At 51.0% G+C, this 20,902-nt stretch overlaps 1 protein-coding gene across 2 annotated transcripts in view; it reads right to left on the bottom strand.

Moving 5' to 3' along the window:
* POR (cytochrome p450 oxidoreductase) overlaps nt 1–20,902 on the bottom strand; it is a 29,402-nt gene that overhangs the window by 3,783 nt on the left and 4,717 nt on the right. Inside the window, exons 1-10 of one of the 2 annotated variants that reach the window (XM_088530072.1) lie at nt 14,766–14,819; nt 14,410–14,602; nt 6,991–7,039; nt 6,105–6,233; nt 5,262–5,411; nt 4,254–4,378; nt 3,293–3,382; nt 2,707–2,805; nt 1,833–1,949; nt 901–1,019 (exon numbers count right to left, since the gene is read on the bottom strand). In XM_088530072.1, the coding sequence (XP_088386198.1) occupies nt 901–1,019; nt 1,833–1,949; nt 2,707–2,805; nt 3,293–3,382; nt 4,254–4,378; nt 5,262–5,411; nt 6,105–6,233; nt 6,991–7,039; nt 14,410–14,588 (1,057 nt within the window). In that variant the 5' untranslated portion in view covers nt 14,589–14,602; nt 14,766–14,819. Of the gene's footprint in view, nt 1–900; nt 1,020–1,832; nt 1,950–2,706; nt 2,806–3,292; nt 3,383–4,253; nt 4,379–5,261; nt 5,412–6,104; nt 6,234–6,990; nt 7,040–14,409; nt 14,603–14,765; nt 14,820–20,902 lie in introns of those variants that run through there. The other variant, XM_088530073.1, reaches the window with a different exon arrangement.

Here is a 20,902-nt window from a genome sequence, read left to right as displayed (position 1 = left end):
CAGTTCTGGGTGGCTATTTTGGCCTCAGACTCTTACGCTTTCTTCAGATCTGGCCTCCAGTGCCCTTTGCCTCCTTTAGGCCATTGACACTTGTGCTCACAGAGTTCTTGAGGAGGATAAATGCCAGCAATCACAGCTCAAGCCATTCGGTTTAGCAATCACAACGTACAGGAATGAGTGTGCGAAGCCAGACAGCCTGCAACACTGCACAGGGGTCTGCAGATCCCGACACTGCACTAAAACCAAGGAGTTCCTCTCCAGAAACAAGAGCTCAGCCCTCGAGCTAACAGGCCTCTGATGTCTCAGGTTGGCCATCACTCTTCCCATATGGCAGTAAGATGGGTGGCAGCTGCCATCTCCCTCCTACACTGGCAATATCATTCAAGAAAGGTTCTTTGTCCAAGAGAGAGAAAGTCAGCAATTGCATCCTGTTATCTTAGAGATTTCTTGGATGTTATCTTAGAGATATCATCCAAGAAAGGCACTGAAAAAATCTCTATCCTGGCAGCTCAGCCCAGCAGTGGGTTGAACAGCAACAAACTAGGGCCTAGTCAAGGGACAGAATAACAGTCTCTAAAAGGAAGGTCTCTGCTGAACTCGAGGTTGCTGTGCAAAGGGGAGAGCTGGCGGGCTGGTGCTCTGTAATTAGGAGCGTGTTGTTACATAATTTGCTCTTGAATAGTTGGACCAAGCAAGTTTCACAACTAACCCACTTGAGTTGGTCCTTGGCAAGCAGGCTCCGTGTCAAAGCTGCTAATGCAACACTGAATTCAGAATGGTGCTGGGAAGTTGCTTTGACAGCAAATGCCCTATGAGATCTGACCTCTTCCCTGGTAGGAAGGGCAGATGCCACAACTGAAGGAAAACTGATGATGCTCATGAGGGATCCATCCTACTCACCGTCCAAATTATTTAGGGACATGACTGTATCCAGATCCGTGTGCAGAATCTCACCAATCTGATTCACCAGCGAGGCGTCATTGGCTGGGTACACAGCCACGTGGTCCCCAGACTCATACCTGGCACGAGAGCAAGAGGAGAGGACTGAAACACCAGAGCCCTCCTCACCCACACCAAGCCCCAACTGTCCAGCTAGACAAGTGGGTCGTGCAACAGACAGCTGAGATCTGAGCTGCTGCACAACTCCTGCAGAAGAAGGGACCCCAAAGAGCAGCAGCCAGAGCAGTAAAGAATTGCTGTGGAATGATGGTTTCCAAGATCCAGGTCATTCACAGGGAAACTCTGAGGTAAAGTCAGTTTTGCCAGAGACTTCAATGAGGCCAAGTGTCCAACAGGATGAGGCCAACCCCCCAGCCAACAAGTGGCAAAAATCTCTGCCCAAAACTTCTTCAGTAATTGCCTTTATCAACCAACCTAGGTTTATGGCTTTCTCACAGGCATGCAGAAGAATTTATGCCAGTAAGAAGTTTTTAAAGACCATGATTCATTACTCCGCCACACCCAGTACAGCTAGGCCAAGCAAATACAAACATAACCCACCACTGATTTTCCCCATTCTCATAGTACCTCTGCTCCCCTCGTTTTCAGACAGCTCCTAGAGAATTTCTGCTGCTGGGACTGCTCAAATATGTCAGATAGGCCCATCAGGCCCTGGAGAGGCCCAGGGCAGCTAGCTGGTATTTCGATAGACCTCACAAGAACTGAGAGAAAGCCCTGATATGCAGTACAGAAGTACTGCAGTAGCAGTGAACTATGAGAACTAGGTCCCCTTAGAAGTGTTCAGCGAGGCCAGTGGCACATCCCTGCTCTTGGTTTCTTGTGCATCCTGCCAGCTCTGGAAAAAAAAGGCCCAGTCTTCTTCAGGAAAATACCTGATTTTGGAATTGGAGATATCCAGCTCCAGGTGCATGAGGTGTCGCTCTCCGCCCTCGTTCAGCTTGCGGTTCACCGTAACTGCGGCCAGGAAAGGATTCTTGGCATCGAATGGGCTGGAAAGACAAGGACCCTTGGGATTACTCTTTGCAGGCCCACAGAGAGCTGCTTTTATCCCCCTGTCACCAGGGCAGGCCCATACAATTTGGGCACAGCACCCTCATGATCATGTTTCAAAGTCCAGCAAAGCAGAATCTGAATCCTGAGCCTCCTGTGACCCACGCTAGCAGAAAAACAAGTATTTTGCTTCTAAGCACAGCCCAGCAGCTGACAGCTTCTGCCCCATTAAGAACAAGAGATGCAATAGTCAGTCAGAGGGAATATCACATCTCAAAACAATATTTTAGGGTGCAGCTTATTTATGTAATCAGTACCCCCACTGCCATGCCACAAGCAATCATCACATTAGTCACCCCTGGAGGAGAAAATCTGTGACTGACCTTAAGAAACAGACCCTACAACCTAAAATCTTACCAGACAAACAGAGAGAGAGAATGAGGCCACTGAGGCCCTGAAAGGGAGAAGCAATCATTTCCCCTCCCACCAATACTAATGCAAAGGGATTAAAATAAGTCTGCAAAACAATGCATGTGAACACGGCTGCCTTCTCAACACTAATGATTCATTAATTAGGGATCACTTGAGAGGTCTTGAGGGGATCTGAACCCCTTCCTTGGGCAGGTATCTGCTGGATGTCTGTCTGCTTTATACAAACAGTGCTGGCTGCACAACACGTGTCATTAGAAGCATCAAGGTCTCCACTGCCCAAGGACTGGCCCAGGCAGGCGCTGCCCGGGGCCGTGCGGTACTCACGGCTTCTGGTTCTCGTAGCTCTTGAGCCGGCCCATCTCGCCGGTGTAGACCTTGCTCATGTTCACGTCTGTGTGCACCACCAGCTCGTACTGGCGGATGCTGCAAGAGTTAGGGGGAGAAGAGAGAAAAACATCAAATCAGAAACCACAAACAGGGACCATCACTTGTCCTGCTGGATTTGCTACCGTTCAAACACAAAAACACCCCCTTCACGCCCCCGTTGGGATACTAGGGTACTCCTAGGTACCAGGGAACAGGCTAAATTAGAGAGTCCAGAGATGACAAAGGCCAAACCATGAGGAACCACCTGCTTTGCTGGGAGCACTGCTACCCAGCAGAACACAGGAACTAAACTCAACACACTGCCCATTCAGAACGTGAATCCAGGGCTGTAATTAAGCTCACACCAGGACAAGCTTAGTCCCAACAGCCCTGCTCATTGGTCTCCTCCGTGTGTGTCCTCTCAAGCCTGGAAAGGGAAGCAACACACAGGAAAGGGAACAGCAATTCAGGGCTGATGGACAGCTGCTGGTCACGGGTGGCTGATCTGATCTCTGCCCCCAGGAGAACCCACTCCCACACTGACCTGGACTCTTCTCCTGTGGCCTCCACCCCGAAGTGCTCACACACTGCTGGCCAGAACTGCTCTCGCCAGGTGATGAAGTCTTCTTCCAGGCTATTCAGGACAAAAGAGAGATTCAACAACCTTGCCCAGGGAGAAGAAAAGGGGTATTCCCAATGGAACAAGATCCCTAGGGACTTCCTCCTTTAATATGGTATTTGCCCTTGCATGCAGGTAGTTTTGATGCTTCCATATCCCCACGAATCACCAGGAAAACACCTGCAGATCATTAACTGGACAGGAGGGAACCGCTGCTACAGCGGCCACCCTTTGCTCCGCCAGGTCTGGCTTGTTTATTAAGGCTTGGTCTTCACCCAGCTCAGCTCCCTCCTGTTCACTCCTGGCACTGTCTGCAGCCACCTCTCTAAAAGGGAGGTTCAGCCTGGCAAAGCTTATTTTACTGGGCACAGAGCCTCCCACAAAAAACATATCCCTCTGTCTTGCAGCCCTTAGATGCAAAACCACAGGCTGATGTAATTTCTGAGGTTAAGCTGGTGCTAATGTCATGTCCAAGGGGAACATACAGATACCCAGAAAAATCAGTGTCAGAACTGGAAAACTGCCACCAGATAGCTCATGAGGAGACAGAGTTTGCTTCCTCCACAGAAAAGGATGAACTTATCCATGTGGAATGGGTTAGAAATGGAGCTGCAGCAGGGCGAAGGCAGCACAGGGTGCAAAGCTTTGCTGAGCACATAACTGCAGACTTGTAAAGCAAATTGGGATTCCACAAGATTCAAGATGCCCCGTAACACTCCAGATTCATAGGGATCCGGTTTGTCTTTGTGGGAGCAAGAGCAAGCAGAGAGACACGTCTGCACCCTATGGAGTTTACATCTGCTTTACTTCAAACAGCAGAGCCAACTCCCTGCCAAGGGCCCTTGTACAAGATCAGCCAACTGGACCATCCCTTCAAGCTACTCACTTGCCATCATCGTCTCCGTGCCCAAGTTCAAAGATGCGCTGAGCTCCTAGCTCCTCCAATCTCTTGTCCACGTACTTTCCCATAGCATTGAAGTGCTCGTAAGTCTTGTTCCCCAGCCCAAACACCTGGAAGAAAACATTGATCAATGTGGATACTCGAGAACTGGGCTTCTCTGCTCCTCTAATCAGCAGCACATAGCAAAAGATGCTGAAGAAAGAGCCTGCAAGAAATGGATTAAAATTCCCTCAATCCTCATCAGCGATTTGGGAAGTTTCTTGGCAAGAACTTACTACTGAGTTTGCACAAGAGTTCCAAGACAGTGTCTAGTCACCACCTCCCACGAGGCAGAACTCATATATCAACAAGATGCACATACAAGAACCGCCTGCACCGTCTCTCCCAAGAACCAAAAAGTATCTGAACTCCCTGGACACCAGTTTCTGACCCTTTCCTCTGAAAAAACACTCAATAAATGTTTGCTGTTTGTGTTAGAGCAAGCAGCTCGGCGTTTCCAGCAGTGGGTTTTCTCCTCATTTGCAATTGTGATGCTGCCTAAGGAATTTGGCTGGGATTTAGGTGAGGTGGCTGTATGTCAGCCAATTATTCAATTCAGCACAGAAAAAAAGCTGCAAGCTCCAAGGGATTTAATTTATGGAAGAAGATCTGGCCAAGGGCTGCTCAATTAGCTTGTGAACAGCAGCAGCAGCCTGTAACTCATTTAGAGGCCTCACATTTAAAGTCTGCTGGGCTGTCTGTGGCAAAACAACACCAGCAAATCCTTATGATTTAGGGAGTGGAGAGAGCACTCCAACAGCTGTATCTAAAGCCCCCAGACACGTCTGCAAACATCCATGCAGCTTGTACAGGAAGACAACAGGGACTGTATCCAACACAGCCATACAAGGCACACACACCACGTTGGGCTTTTACCCGAGTCGAACTTAAGCATGGTGGAAGGCTTCGACCTTCCTGCCCAAACGCAGCCTAAGCCAGAACCAAGCAGCTTACCGCAAACCGGAGACCCGACAAGTCCGCATCGGTCTCCTGCAGCCAGTCGTAGAAGTCTTGGGCATTGTCCGTAGGATCTCCCTCCCCGTACGTGGCCATGCAGAACACTGCTAAGGACTTGTCAATCTCAGAGAGGCGACTCAGGTCAGACTGGAAACAGAGCAAAGAATAAACCCTCAGGGATCCCAGAACATGGTTATCAAGCAAGCCTGATCCCATACCACCGGCGTGTGCAACAGCACTGCATAACATCAAGCAGACGATTATCAAAGGAAGTGGGAAAGGACCAACCCACCTGGAATGGCAAGAGAAACAAAGCTAACCAACCTCTCTAGACTGTGAGAAAAAGCAACGGGATTTTCTAACATGCTTTAAGGGACCATAATCAGTGTTTACTCCATAAAACACCATGACAGAATTTGTCAGTGCCTCTATTTAAGGTGATTGCAGTGGTCCGAGACCAGTACTAACTGCAGAAGGAATACAGAGCAAGCAGCATGCATGCAGATGACTTGTGATTCCCAAACAATCTAGACTCTGTTTCATTGCAATTGATGAGAATTTCATTGCATCTCTTCCTCTCTTGCATTGCAATGCTCACCTCAAATACATAACCTGGCAAGAGCTTAGCCCATCTCTGTGGGTCTCAAACTGATCTAATTTCCTCTCCTCTAAAGTTTCATGCCAGAGCATCCTGGAGGATATTCCTACTGCAGTATTACTCTGAGGAACAGTGATACTCCGGGATACCAGAGTATAACCCTTGACCAGGCTAATTTGTTTTTTATAGGGGACACCAAAAGAATATTACTTATCCCAAGGATGCATTCACAGCTAATTTACCAAGTCATACTCCTCTGGATCAGCTGCCATGCCCCGGAGGCCATAGCGATGAGCATCTTTGGAGAGGCGATTGGCAAACTCCTCTGCTGTACCCGTCTGGGAACCATAGAAAACCACAATGTTCCGCCCCTGGAAAAAAGGAAGAAATCCCTGTTAAACGGTGATTACTCATTTGGTAGAAATACCTGGAGAAAGCACATCTTGTCAAAGGCAAAGGAAATGCCTGGGAACAGACTGGCTGGCAACTTAAAGGCAACTAGGAGCCTACATTTGTATGGAGATTCACACTGGGTTTGCAGCAGAAAACCCAAGGCTGAGCTGTTACCACGACCACATTACAGAGTGACTCCTGGAAATAAGGAATTTCCTGGACGAGGAGTTAGACTTCCAGAGGCCTTGGGGAGTGCCTAGCACAAGAGCTTCCACTCTGCAGTAAGCCAACTTTTTCAAAGCAAAATGGAAAATACACCCAGCCCTCACTTTTCCTCTGCTTTGTATCCAGTTCAGCAGAGCCAGAGGCCGCCATTCTGCGTACAACACAATTCCCATTCCAGAGTAAGCATTTGGGAACCAAATGCAGGTAAGAGCTGCCAGCCAAAGTCTTTAAAGCCTCTGCCATTTTGCTCCTGACTTTGAGGTCATATTACCCATTTCCACCACAATCTCCCTCTATCATTAGCATTTGCTTTAAGAACAACTTTCAGGCACAGACTGCTGAAAGCCACTCCTACCTCCACACACAACCTTCCTCCAGATGCTCTCTGCAGCAGGTTCACCTCCATGTCCAAGCAGCTCCCTCCTGCTAAGAGCTAGTTGGTAACCAGAGGAAACCAGGAAGGACAAGAGATCCATCACCCACCCCAGTCTTTCAGAGCGAGACGCTTACCGTCTTCTTCATCTTCTCAATGAAGCTGCTGTCTCTCACTGGAGATGCTCTGGAAGACAAGAGGAACCTCCTTTCAGATGAATATATTCATTGATAGGAATAGGCAAGCGAGGGGGAAAAAAAAGTGACCACCCCAAAATGTATCAGATCTCAGGAAGGCTGCCTGAAGTGGTGCGAAGTCCATTAAATGCAGAGCAAATTTATCCTGTTCCAACAGGCTCCCAGAGGCCTAGAAAACAAAACCACCCACAACAGTAAATCTCTGTTCTTGACAAGGAAGAGCTTGAAGACACAACCGTACCAACAAACCCCGCTGCCATCAGCCTCGCAGTAGGTCACAGTGCACCTTCCCATTGGGATCCTGAAAGGGCTGCTCTTGAAGGCAGACGGAGCTTAAAGAGGAACCAGCTGCTTAAAACGGCCACCCCAGAGCCTGCCAGACAAGAGCCCCAGAACCGGAGCGCCCCAGGGAGCGGACGGACACACGGAGACTCCCTGCGGCTCCGGCAGGACGACTGCTGCCCTCGGAGCTCTTGCAGGCCTCGTTCCCACACTGGGATTTCTGCCTCCGCAGAGCTTCTCTGGCACAAAGTGCGTTTGCATTATGGGATGGAGGCGGCTTTCGCTGCTTCAGAAGAGGAATAAACCACACCAGGGCCAAAATCATCCAGCCAGAGATTCACACGCTTTCAGCTACTCCATGAGGTAGGGAGCCAAGGGAATTAAGAGCTTAATTACCCTAACCACACTCGTGTTTTTTTAGTCACGCTGCAAACGCAGCTGAGCCCTGGCAGTGATCGGGGCAGCACAGGACCCTCCACAGGCCCCACAGGCAGAGGTGGCTCTAGCTGCAGTCACATTAGACACCGGGGTCTTTTCAAGGCAGGAGGACAAGTGCCAGGAGCTCATTTGCTCTCTTCCCCACCGGAGCTTCAGTACCAGAGAGGAACGTGGGATCTATTCCCATTGCTCTTTCACAATGGAAGAATGCAAAGCTGGGTCTCCTGTGGGAAGAGAGAAGCCTCTAGGCAAAAATTTAAAAAAATAAAAGAAAAAAAATGTAAAAAGAAACAACAAATGGTTTTGGCTCTGGCCCACACAAGAATGTGCAGAGCTCACTAGCAGTTTCCTAAACTCTGCAGCTCAGAGGGAGGGATTTCAGAGAATGTGCCGAGACATTTGCAGAGCCCACAGACAGAGGAGGAGGGCAGGGGACCACCAGCAGGACATCTCTTGGAGCACCTCTTTCTACCCACACATAAGGGGCTCCACAGCTAAGCCTGACAGCTCTGAGCACCCATGTAAATCCTTGGAGTACCGGTGAAGAGCTCCCCAGAAAGCTTCCCAAGGGAGATGTGCTCTCAGGAAAAACAAGCAGGGCACAAAGCAGCTCAACAGCCTCCCTGGGGTGGGATCCACCCTGTACCAGCAACATCAGGAGCAGCTTTTGGGGAGCAGCCCTCGCCCTGCCCATGCTACCACCCAAACGGGGGCTCCGGCTCACAAGACCAAGCTGCTCTCGCTTAGTTTTACCCTTAGCTTTGCCCCCATGGTGAACCTATTTGACTGCCCTCTGCTAATTATATCTAATTAGAATGGCTGTTGGGTCACTCGCTGAAAAAAAAAATAAACTGAAAAAAAAATCAGTTTCTTAGGGCCTTTCAATAAGCTCCTTTTGAAAGGGAAATCATGCAGATGGAGTTAGTCTGCATTTTCAAAGGAAGCAACGTAGCATTAAAATGTTGAGGCAAAGAACAACACTCTACAGCTCACACAACAGAAATAATGAGTCTGGCTTCAGAAAAGGAGGAGAAAAAAAAAGGAAAAAAAAGCTACACAGCTCCCAAACACCCTTATCACGATCGCTTCTGGCGAGACGAAGCCGTATGCATGTGGATGCTGACGACAGGAACGACGCTGCCTTGGACAGGGACAGCTCGCGCGGCTTCAGGAGCGCAGGTGACACGTGGCAGAGCGCAACAGGCGGAATGATGGGGGTAACCCCACTGCTGAACCTGCCCTTTGGTTTGCACGGACTGCCCATCCCTGGCGAGGGAGCCAGGGACCCCCCGGGCTCTCTCATTTCGGGCCGCTCAGGGGGCTAACCAAGGGCTGCATTCCCACGAGCGCTCCCCAAAGCACGTGCACAGCGAGAAGGGAGCCTGGACGCTGCACCAGGCGGCAGCAGGACCCCCTGGAGCCGCCGGCCTCGAGCAGAGCCTCTCCCCCTTCCTCCTGCCCCTGCATCCCGCTCCACGGAGCGGCCCTCCGGCTCGCGGCGGCTCCCGAAGCCGCTGGGGCAGATGGACTCACCTGGCCACGGCCGCCTCTTCTCGCGGTGCCGAGGACGCACATCCCATGGCGCGGGACAGGGCAGCGCAAACAAAGAGCGCCGGGGCCGGGGGGAAGGATCTAACTTAGCTCTGCAGGAACCCGCGCATGGGCCTTTCCATTCGGCTCCTCGTGGGCATCAAAGCCAAACGTCAGCCTTTTGTTAGGGAGAAGGGAGCCTGCACAAAAGGTCCTGGCACGGGTCATAGCAGGAGCAGGCCAGGCCTAGGATCCCCGTCGCGAGGCTTGGGAAGTCCCCGAGTGCATCCGCGCGGCCCCGAGACGCTGCAACATCTGGCAGCGGTGGCAGAAAGGAATTGGGAGTCAAGAATGAAACCTCCCAGGATTCCCCGCAGCTTCCCGCTCCCATGGCGTGGAAAAGCGGGGGACGGGACACAAAACCCTCCCCCGGCCTTGTTACCTTGGAAACTGTTTATATCACAGCTGCTTTTATATATATTCCTTTTTTTTTTTTTAAAAAAAAAAAAAAAGAGTCAATCACATAGCTGAATGAAACGATTCCAGACACTGCGTGAGCAACATTATGGGTAACTATGGCAGTGCCATTACAGAGGCAGCTTAAAGGAGTTTGTTCTCTTCAGGATCCTATTAAATTAAATTAGAGATGGTCTCTCCCTCTCCAGCACACATGCAGGCAACACAGGGAGCTAATCAGGCTAAGAGGTTGGAGCGATTCCTGCGACAGGAAGCCCCGTACACACCAGGGAATGAATTTCTCTGGAGCTGCAGAAGAGAGATAAGGCAATTGCTGCCCCAAACAGTGCTATAATGGAGAGGGGGAGGAGAAGGGAGGGGTAGGCAGCAAATGCACCGATCTGTCTCGCCGGATCTCCCAAGGGGAACAGGCTGCCTAAGTCCAGAGTGGGGACGTGAGAACGAAATGTGTGATTGGGAAACACAGAGGAGGCAGAGCCGAGGAATAGAAACCTCGGCGCGTTCCCCGGCAATGCCACCAAGAGGAAGGCGCAGTCGCCCCAGCGCAGCTGCGCGGAGATCAAGAGCCCTTCCCTGTAACATCTGCAGCGCAGGCCGAGCGCTCCGGTGGTTCCAATTAAGTCTGAAAATGGTCAAAACGCAAGCGATGCTCAGACGGCAGGATCCCGGCCTGTCCCGCGTATGGATGCACGGCACTGAATGCACGAGGCCTTTATATATGTGAATCCTGCCCTGGCTCTCAAGGCTTCAGGCAGGAAAACAGCTCTGTTTCTCTGCAAAGTCAAGTGAGCAGCAAGTGTCTAAGGTGTAGCTAACGCTGGAGACGCGCTGCCAAGGTAAAACACAGCCATTCCCAGGCTGCAAGGCTTTAGGGAGCCACGCACAAGGAACGCAACCCAGGTGCCATCCAGAACATGCTCTTCCACCGTGCAGCACTTCTGTGAGCACCAGCAGTGGCAGCTGCTGCTTCTTTGGAGACACTGCTGAGCTACTTGGCCACCAGCAGCAGTGCCCAGCGGCTCCCGGGGCGCCGGGCTCCGTGCTCAGATCCGAGATCCTGCTCACATCCCTCCACTTGTAAGCAAGTTAAAGGAAGCGGTCACATCCAGATTGTTTTTCATGACCTTCCTCCTCCAATCTTTCAAGGCTGAAGTTGAAATCAAGGCCTCGAGGGGCACAACAGAAGCACATCACCCATCAGAAAATGTAATTCGGAGCAATTTGAGTCAAGGCAGAGCAGCAGAGAAAGCAATGAGAAAAGTAACATCTCTTAAGACCCAGGCTCGCTGCCTTCACAGCTCGGGAGCCTGGTGTTTTCCGAGCCAGCTTCCCTGTCCCACATACAAACCTGTCCCTGTCTCCCCAGGAAATGACTCTCCCGTGCCAGCCCAGGGCATTTCACACAGTGTGACCCTGTATCTTGCTCATTCGTGGCATCTTCTTGTTTACCAGCACGGAAACTCCACCCCAGACTCAAGGGCAGCAGGAGGGAAGGAAATCCAGATGAAAAGCCTTATTTCCCCAGTCGCTTCCCTTCTAGTTCCAAGTATCTCAAAGCAGCACTGCAGAAGCTGCAGGAAGCTGCTGTCTCCATCCTTGAGGGCAACTACACTGCTAGCCACAGCACTGGTTTAGAGCACCACGCTGCCCACACAGCAGCTTCCTGCAGTGACCAGGGCAGTGCTGCAACAGCAGGGTCAGAGTTATTGCATGAGAAAACACACACATCAGGGTTTCCCTTCCCTCTTCATCTGTAGTGCACAAAGAACCACTGTCACTTCTTCAAAGCACAGTATGGCATGTGCCAAGTCTGCAGCAACCTTGACTTTCCCACATGGTTACTGGCTTCACAAGGTGCTGTCCTTTCCCAGTGCCTTGAGTGCTCCCTGACATCCATCTCCCAGCTAGACAGCGGAGGCCACGAGACCCCATAGGGGACTCATGCACAGCACAGAGAGAGCTCCCAAAGCCCAGGAGAAAGCTCAGAGTCAAAAGCATCAGCTGTGTCCTCAGGTAGAAGCTTTGCTGGGGGTTTGGAGGGTTGGCTGAGCTCCCCTGCAGCCTGACTTCCCTGCAAGGTCACAGCAGTCTCTGCAAGAGCTGCGTGTGATTTGGGATGGGAGCATCACAAGAACCACGAGCATGGGAGCTCTCTGGGACAACCTGCTCCAGGTGGGATCTAATTTTGGATTGCTGGTCCTATGTCTCCAGCCAACCTCACCCCTCATCACAGTACAGCATGAAAGGCAGGCACAAGAGGGAGAGTGTTTGATTGATTCAACAACTCAAATTCCCAAAGTAAGGCAGAGAAGGAAACAGCCAGGCAGGCCTCTATCAGCTTCACACACACACCCGTCTGGACACAGGGATTCTGCCACAGGATACCACAGCCAGGGACATTTCTTCCTTTTAAACAACTCCCACCCAGAAAAAAAAAAAAAAAAAAAAAAAACATACTTTCTGTTCTCCTGCAATACCAGTGTGTACAGCCAACTTCACAGCAGGCTGTTTGCACTGAGCTATGTGCTGCTCTCACCTTTACCGAGGGATTTCACAACAGATCCAGGATCCCAATCTTGGCTTTGAGCTCTGCCCAATTGTCAGAGAGAGTTAGTCTGATCAGTGAGGAAAAGAGGACACCCAATGTGGTCCTTCCCAATTATGATCCACTAGACAACACCAGAGGGTGAGCCCAGATAAGTGAAAGCAGTGTAACTCACTAAGGGAGATACAGAAGTCTGAGAAAACATAATGGACTCGCAGCCACTCGCTGTGTTTGATTTAGCTTGATTTTACACACAGGCCAACAGAACCATAGATTTCATGCTGAGGTTCCTTGGCACGTGACCAGGTGTCCTCATCCGACTGGTCTATGAACATTTCCTGCCACAGCCTCTTTCCACAGCGCTGTAACCCTTGCCCTCTTGAGCAAGCACTTTGCCAAGACACCCTTCTGCTCAGCCCTGCAGAGCAGCACCCACTCAGAAACGTCACGTGGAGAAAACCACTTCCCTCACGTTGCCTTGCAGGTGCAATAGCATGCAGAGTCTTGAACACGTTGTGAGGAGCCAGCCATCATTTCTCCCCTTTGTTTCATCTCTACACCACACAGACAAACAAATTCCCTCAGGACAGTGGGGACCTAAAGAGAATTTGCACCCTGTGTTACAAATACATGAGGCAGTTACCTGCCGTAAACGCCTAATACTGCAAGCACAAGCAGCTGGGCTAATGCTGAAGCAGCCAAGCACCCGGTTGGCCTTCAATCTGGGGGAAGTTTCATCAGAAAAAGGACCAGATCCCAACATACTGGTGGGAGAGAGAACGTGCAAAGACACCTCTTAAGATCTCTCCTTTAGGGGGTTTCAAACTTTAGTTTATTGGTCTTATCAATACAAGGCGATTGGCTACATCTTTGCTACAAAAGAAAAAACACTCCTAAAAAGCACAGCAGAAAACTGCTAGGAAGTTTGGTACATGTCTGAGACAAGGAACTGAGCACACCTAAATCTCCACCAACGCTGCTCATTCCCGGCCTTAATCACTTTGCTGAAGACAGGGTGGAAACAAGACCTCTCCCATCACTAAATCCAACCTCCTGCTGCTGCAGAGACCTGGCATCAGTCGAGCATGTTTCACAAGAGCTGCTAAACAGCCCATGCCAAGGAACTACCTTCCAGCTCCCCAGACACTACTTTTTCTTTTCATAGATAAGCGTACATAAGATTTCCTAAATAGGAAATCTGCTTAAAAGCAAATCTACCTTTTTTTCAGATTTATTTAATATGACTTTTATCAAAAAAGTAAACAATAGCCACCAAAACAATCCCTAAGCACTCTGAAGTAGAGATGGGGGCCTCTAGAGCTTTTTCTTGCTTTGTCTGGGGAAAGCAAATTAATAATTCAGGTCAAGGCATGGGATAAGGTAGAACTGCAGTCCAGCTCTTCCACAGGGATTTCTGCATTGCAAGATAGAAAAGCAGTTTAAAAGAAACATGAGCAGGGAGAAGTGCACTTTGGGATCAACTCCCTTTATCTGGTAAGCAAGCACAGCCCTGGTATGACTGAATTCCATGGAATTGAGCCTGGATGGCACCAGAAGAGTTACACCACAGGATGCAGTCATTAACTACGGCTGTTAATGATTGCCCTTGATTATCCTTCAGCAAGGGCTCACACAGTGACACGTGGAACATCATCCAGCTAAGCCATCCCCACATCTCAGGACTTGAACAGCTCCCTCCTGCACGGCTGAGTGTTTCTGTAGCCTCCAAGGATCCACCAGCAGCAGAGGGCTCAGAAAGGTGATCTTTAAACCCACACTAGCAACTGCAAAAGTCACCCATCTCTTGGGAGAGGGCAAAGTAATTCCTTGGATGGTAAGGTAAAAGAATACTAACAAGTGCTGTATTGTGCACAGACCCAGAGTGAAAAGCCAGTGCTAGAAGTATCACCTAAACATCAGACATGGAAACCAGCTCTCCTCCTACCAGGAGCCTAGGGACCCAGCACAGAGAGAACCAAACTGTACAAGTGATCCAGGAACCCTGAGTGGGACAGGAGTGACTTTGTGGTCAGATAAACAAGACTTAAAGCCACCCTTACTCTATATTGCTTCAAGTTGTTACTTACACTGATGAGATTTTGGGAAGCTCAGGGATTTCTTCCTTCTTCTTGCGGAAGAAGAACCAGTACGTCAAAAGTCCAGTGATGAGCGAGATGAGAAACAGATCAGTCATGCTGAAGAGAGAGTCTTGCTCGGCAGGATTCTCTGGAGTAGAAACTGTTTGTTTCATGCCCGCATCCCCCATGATGATCAGAGAACCTGGAAAGGAAGAACAATAAGTGAATACCAACAGTCACAAAAAGTCACAGAAGAAGAAAAGAGCACTAAGGGCCCTACAGATCATCCTTTCACAGGCTCTGTCCTAGGAGCACAAGGGAGCTCAACAGCTCCCAGCATTTTCAAGCAGGATTTTCCCACATACCTGTGAGTGTCCCCACATCAGGCTGTCACGACAGCCAAGCTGCAAACACATCCCATCTACTGTCGCTCCCCCCTGCTCCCACCACATCCCTTGCACACCCTCCAAGCCCTTGAATACCCCTTGCTGGCGGATGTACCTAGTTAACCTTTAATTATCCCTTATCACCTCCCATTCTCTGTTTCTCCACATCACAAAACACATTAAAATAATCTCCTGGAAAGCAGACCTCAGAAGGTCAACCATCACCTGACAAAGTGCTTTCATTCTGTGGGGATTCTCATTCTTACTGCCCACAGCAGCCTGGCAGGACCTCACGGCCCCACATCCAGCCCGGTCCCCTGCACAGGGCCACCCAGCGACGCTGTTAACGCAAACGGACCTTCGGGACGAGGCTCTGGGGGAAACTGGGACAGAATTGAACGAGTCGCCCGTGGCCACAGTATAGCAAAGACTCACCCAGCCCCGTGGGGTAGCCCCGTGATCCCTGCCCGCCCTCTCCACAGCTTTGCCAAAGCTCTGAACTCCGCTGACCACAGTCCAGATTGGGAGATTAGCTCTGCGGTGTGCAAGGACGTGCTCTGTCCAAGCAAACAGATAATTAACTCCAAACTTGATTCATAAGGGCAAAGTGACTCTTGCCTTGTACTTGGGCGTGCTGCCAGTACAGGAGACCATGGACATTTGAACTTGCGTGCAAAAAGAAAAAAAAGGACTGAGAGCCCCAGAAGTGCTATTCTAGAGAAGGAACACGGCACGTGGCAGAGCAGCAAGAGGAGAATCAGTCTGTTCAGCACAATGGCACCCTCCAGCCAAAAGCTTTGGGATAGCTTTGCAATAGGGGACTTGGAAACTTCAAGGTATGTCAGGGTGAGGAAAAACTGCTTGAAGTTTCACATTATAGTAACGCATTTGGGAATCTGGAAGAAAAAGGAAGGAGATGCTTAAGGAGCAGAAGGGAGTGCTAATGAGGGAGACTTGCTAAGGGCTTGAAGCCACAGGGACTGGAGAGGCAGAGCCAGCTCTCCAAGGGAGAGGGGCAAACAGAGAGGAAAAATACCAGTTATTGCCTCCATGTCTGTGATTTCAAGTACCCAGACAAGCCAGGAATGTTGATTCCTGGAACTCCTGGACCTTCCCTCGGCTCAGGGTTTGTTGGGAGCAGAAGGAACAGCCTCTGCTTTACCCCACATCTCCTGCCAGAGCGGAGCTCCTGCTGCCAGGCTGGCCAGGGGCTGCACTGCCCAACGCTGACAAACTGCCTCAAATACCAGACATGCCAAAAGATCCCCGGCCTGCAACATCGCAACAAGGGGCAGCGGCTGCTGTGGGGCATCTTGCCCACATGGGAGTCAAGATCGGACAGTACTGAGGAGCTCACGGCTCGTGGCTCCTTGCACAGTTTAGGTCTAGGTATTCATCCAGCTCTGTGTTTTCTCCCAACAGAACTAACGCAGCAGCTGCCTTTCTATTCCTCTGTCAGCCAGGGTGTCTGCTCGCTGTGGCTCCTAGCAAGGCAAAGCCCAACTCCTGAAGACACAAGCAGTGTGGCACCAGGCCACCAGGCACGAGGTGGCCTCTGCCTGGCTGATACTGAACAGCAAGACACCCGTTTCCCTACGGGAGCGCCAGGTCACCCTGCTCTCCCTTGCAGACAGGCTTCCAGAGCCAAGCAGGAGTCGGGCGCTACTTCTACACAGGCGTAGACTAAACTGTTCAGTAAAGCATCTGCAACCACGATTTAACTGCCAGCAACACCCAGTTCGCAGCGATCCCTCTCCTCCTCCACCTTCGGGTTTGATAAATCCCTAAGGAGCCTGTCAGCAACTAAAGGGACACTCTTCTACTCCCTCCTTGATGCCACCTCATCTCACCCATGGCAAGAGCAGAGGCTGCCAGGCAGCCCGTCCTCTCGCACCCAGCTTTGGCTCTCGCGGTCTCACCCCGGCTCGAGCTGCTCTTGTCTCGTGGCGATGAACCCGCAAGCACTGCCAAAGCCACCGCTGCTGCGTGGCGCAGCACGGCCCTCGGTGGAGAAAGCAGGGCCCAACACAGGCTGTCTGCGTAAACCTCTCCAGCACTGAAAGGGGTGTTTCTTCAATGCCAGCCCAAGCCACCTCCGTTGCCCAAAACGCACTAGGGTGTCAGTTTCACTCGAACTGAGCAATATGAACATGCCAGGAAGTGTATCCTCAGGGCTGGGTTCAAGGAATAGCACCGGTCTTTTCTAATCACCTCTCCTTGACAGTACTTTTCCTGTGGCAAAAACCACACTAAAATTTCTGCTCTGGGACAAGGACGTCGAGCACTGAGTTTTAGTGGAGCATCCAATGGGGCAGCACGGAGAAGGGCTTAGGAGACAGTAGATGCAAAACAGAGTAGAGATTGCTGTAGCCTCAAGATTCTGCCCTGCATCGCTCAGATGTGAACATTACAGCACAGGTCACGGCATAAGGCTGGGACTATCCTGTGGACAGGGGAAGCCTTGAACAAACAAGCCTGGAAGCAACCACCTTAACCAGATTTTGGACAAAAGCTGCACCCAGTTCAACCCCTTCCCACCACCTCCTCCTTCCAAGCACCAACAGCTGATCCTCACACAGAGGATTCCTTGCAGGAAGCCACACGTGGAGGGGAGTTTCAAGCTGGACACTCTCACGAGCAGCCGCCAGCTGCGGGGCAGGAACACGCAGGCTGTGTGTGCAACTCACCCGCAGCTCCTGCTAGCTCGGATACGGGCAGCAGCCAACCTGCCTTGCACGGGGCAAGAAAACAAGTCCACGGGCTAATCATCAAGGCCAGGACAACATCTCCAGCAGCAGCTCACTGCCCAAAGCAGCCGAGGCTCCCAGAGGAGAGGGAAGAGGCAGCCAGCGTGAGCCATTCGGCTCTCCCGGACCGGGTTGCCCTCCGAGGCAGCCGAGACGGGAGCAGAGCCTTGGCAGGAGGCTCCCTCGGGAGGCTGCGCTTCAGGAATGCCGCGTGGACAGACACGGGGGAGGAGGCCTCCCTATCTCCTGGCCTTCACCGCGCCGCAACCCCCGGCGCTTCAAAGGGGAGCCCTGCAGCTGCAGGGGGGCGGCCTGCGCCCAGCCCCACGGCGCAGCGGGACACCGAGGCCAGAGGCTTTCGGCTCCGGCAGGCCAGGGGAGGAGACCCAGGTCTCTGCTCTTCATTCACAAATCTCCACGGCACAGAAGTCACACAGCACCCTCTAACCCTGGAAGGGCCAGGGCCATCCTCCAGCGATAGAACCAAAGTCACAAAATAGCTGCCATTTGGAGAGTTGTCACTGCCTGCTCCTGGACGTTACAATTCAGTCACCCGAGTCTTATAACCTAGTTAGAGGTTGTTGGTTTTTTCCCCCCTCTCCCTTCACCTTGTCCCTCCCTCGGAAAGGATTTGCTTAGATGTAGCAAAAGAAATACAAAGGATGTGGAATTTCGTTTCACAGTTCATTTTTCAAAGGTTGTCATAACTCAGGAACTATGTCCATAACTCTCTTCAGCACAAGACTGTTCCTCTGTTTATCTCCATCTCACCTTGCTGGCTCTAACAAGGGCTTTCCAGATACTCACAGCAATACTTGTTCAATTGCATATCCTTCTCCAAGTGCCAGAGAAGGGGAACCTGACCCTTACTTGGAGCTTAGCTATGAAATTCTGCAGTCTCCAGAAAAACCCTTATAGAATCAGAATTTGTTTGTTTATAAAGAAAAAAAAATAAAATTTGAGGCAGAAGTGGAAAATCCCAAACACAAATAGTTTATCCCTAGTGTTTGCTATATCTTCAATCAAGACAAGAAGTGCATTTTCCTCACTTTTATAAATCTTTGTTCCAGTTCTCAACCCTTTTTTATACACACAGTATCTTCTGGAAAAGTCAGTCTCAGACAAGATGCAAGGCACCCATGTCATGCAGAGCACTATAAAAGACTGCAGTCAGGCAGTGCTGTATTTTAGCACAGCTTCTGAGCCTTTAAATGCCTCTTCTGAGGCTGGGACTTTACTCGACATCCAGCAGCTCACAATCACTCAAGGCACAGGGGAACCTCTCTGTGCATCTTTATGCTGCCAGACAAATGCATTTTTTTTTAAAGTATAAAACACACCATATTTTTAACTCTAATGCACAGCCTTGAAGCAAATTTTATTATTTGTCAGTGCCAAGCATCCTCAGTCCCTCAAGATTTCCACATGGACTGAAGGCATTTCACATCTCAGGGTTAATATGGAATTAAAATACGAGTAAAACTACTATTAGAACAAAACGAGAATGAAAAGTACCCTAAAAACCAAGTCATCAGTAACCATCTATTGCTCTCTTGCGCACAGCTCACGTGGCAATAGGAGATAATGCAGCAGAAGTCCCCAAAGTCCCTCCAGCCCCAACTAGCAGGCACAGCACCAAGCTCATAGGGAACCCCCTGGGGCAGCAGCTTTTTGCCAGATTTAAGGATGTTACCATAAGTCACAATGGTTTGCAGTACCTTCTAGAGGCCAAGCAAGCTCAGCTCTGAAGCTAATTTGACCATTTGTGCATTAGCTCTTCATTTCAAGCATCTCGGGACAGTTTGGCTTCCCATTCTACAGCAGGATGGGGGCCTGTGACTCCTGCTGCCAAAGGCAGCGGCCGAGCTCTGGCTGACTCTGCGCTGACCCGCGCTGCTGTAAACATGCAACTCATCGGCCCCGCTCACACGAGAGAGAAAGGAGAAGGGAGAGCGCTGAGCAAGCAGGGCCTTGCGCCGCCAGCCACGCGGGTACCGCTCCGACAACCGTCCCCGCTTATCCCAGGGACGGCCGGGCTCTGGCTCCAGGATGAGGATCACACTGGCCCGCAGATCAGAGCATGCGCCTCCACCGAGACCATGCGCTCGGCTCAACAAGGCTGATGTTTCCTCAGGATCCCCACGTGTCCACGCAGCATTAAGCACGAGTCCTGCTGCACCCCGGCCTGGTGCAGCGGAGCGGCCACGCTCCCATCTTCCAGGCCTCTCACCTTTTCTTTTTGCACCCAGCTGAACTGTTTGTGGAGTTTTCAGAACTGGCACTGAGCGGCAGCAGTGCCCTTTGGACACTTGGGGTTGATGTAAATGCAGGAGCTGGAGGCAGAGGCTCTGTTTTGCAATAAGCACACAGAGAAATTCGCGACAACCAAGTTATAGGAGAAAGCAGGTTACCCAAGCACACGCCATGTCACTAGTTGCCATGCTGCTCACGCAGGTACTCCCGGAGACGGGCAGCATTCGGACGGAGCAGCCAGCCAAGCCTTAGCCAGCGGGCAGCAAGGTCCAAAGGGCCCAGCTCATTGCCAGAGGGGACAGCAGGTGACTGCTTTAAAGCCAAACCTGCCTCCAGGAAGGATCCCGCTGCGCCCATCCCAGCAGCAGCCACGAGTCCTGGAGCACCAGGACCCTCCGTGCCAGGCGGCCCCGGCACATCCGCGAGGGCACTCACCAAGCGGCCGCCTTCCAGCTTCTGGGGAACAGGAGCGCGTCCAAGTCTAAAAGCAAAATATGCTCAGAAAGCTGCCAGCTCTTTCGCACTGGCAGGCTCCACGTCGGGTCCAGCAAGAGCCCTGTGCAGAACAAGTGAACATTGCTGAGATGACTTGGCAGAAGGCGGCTCTCGGCAGTCACATGATGGCCCTTGTGTCACTGATTCAGCACAGAAATCACTCACAAAAGCAGAAATAAAGTGTTTCAGCACCCTGTAAGCTCAGCAAGAGCCCTTTTTCTGACCAAGCACCCCCCACACGAATGCCCTAGATGCACATGGGCACACGTCACCAGATGTCCCTTCTGTCATTGAAGGGCACAGAGGTGGCTGGTGGCGAGATGATATTTATGTCCAGGCTATTGTGCCTCACCTGTTCTGACTCCCTTTTCTCACCTGCTGCAGTGAGGATTTCTCTTCCTGCCAGCACAGCAGCATTAGCAAGAGAGCTGCACACTGGTGTTAAGGGAAGATGCACAACAGGGAGCCTTCCTCCCACATCAGCCTCAATATCTGCCTTGGTACTTGGCTGCAAGGTCATATTGAAAAGGGGTAAGAAGCAGGCACACAAAGCTGCTTCTTTGGAAAGAAACACAACAAATGACTCTCTCCACACAAGGTCTCTTTGAATCAGGCCTTGAC

Source organism: Tinamus guttatus, unplaced genomic scaffold, assembly GCF_059628265.1.
Source record: "Tinamus guttatus ecotype Peru unplaced genomic scaffold, ASM5962826v1 Tinamus_guttatus_pri_ptg000356l, whole genome shotgun sequence".
NCBI classification, from domain to species: domain Eukaryota; kingdom Metazoa; phylum Chordata; class Aves; order Tinamiformes; family Tinamidae; genus Tinamus; species Tinamus guttatus.
This window is presented reverse-complemented; position numbering and strand designations above follow the sequence as displayed.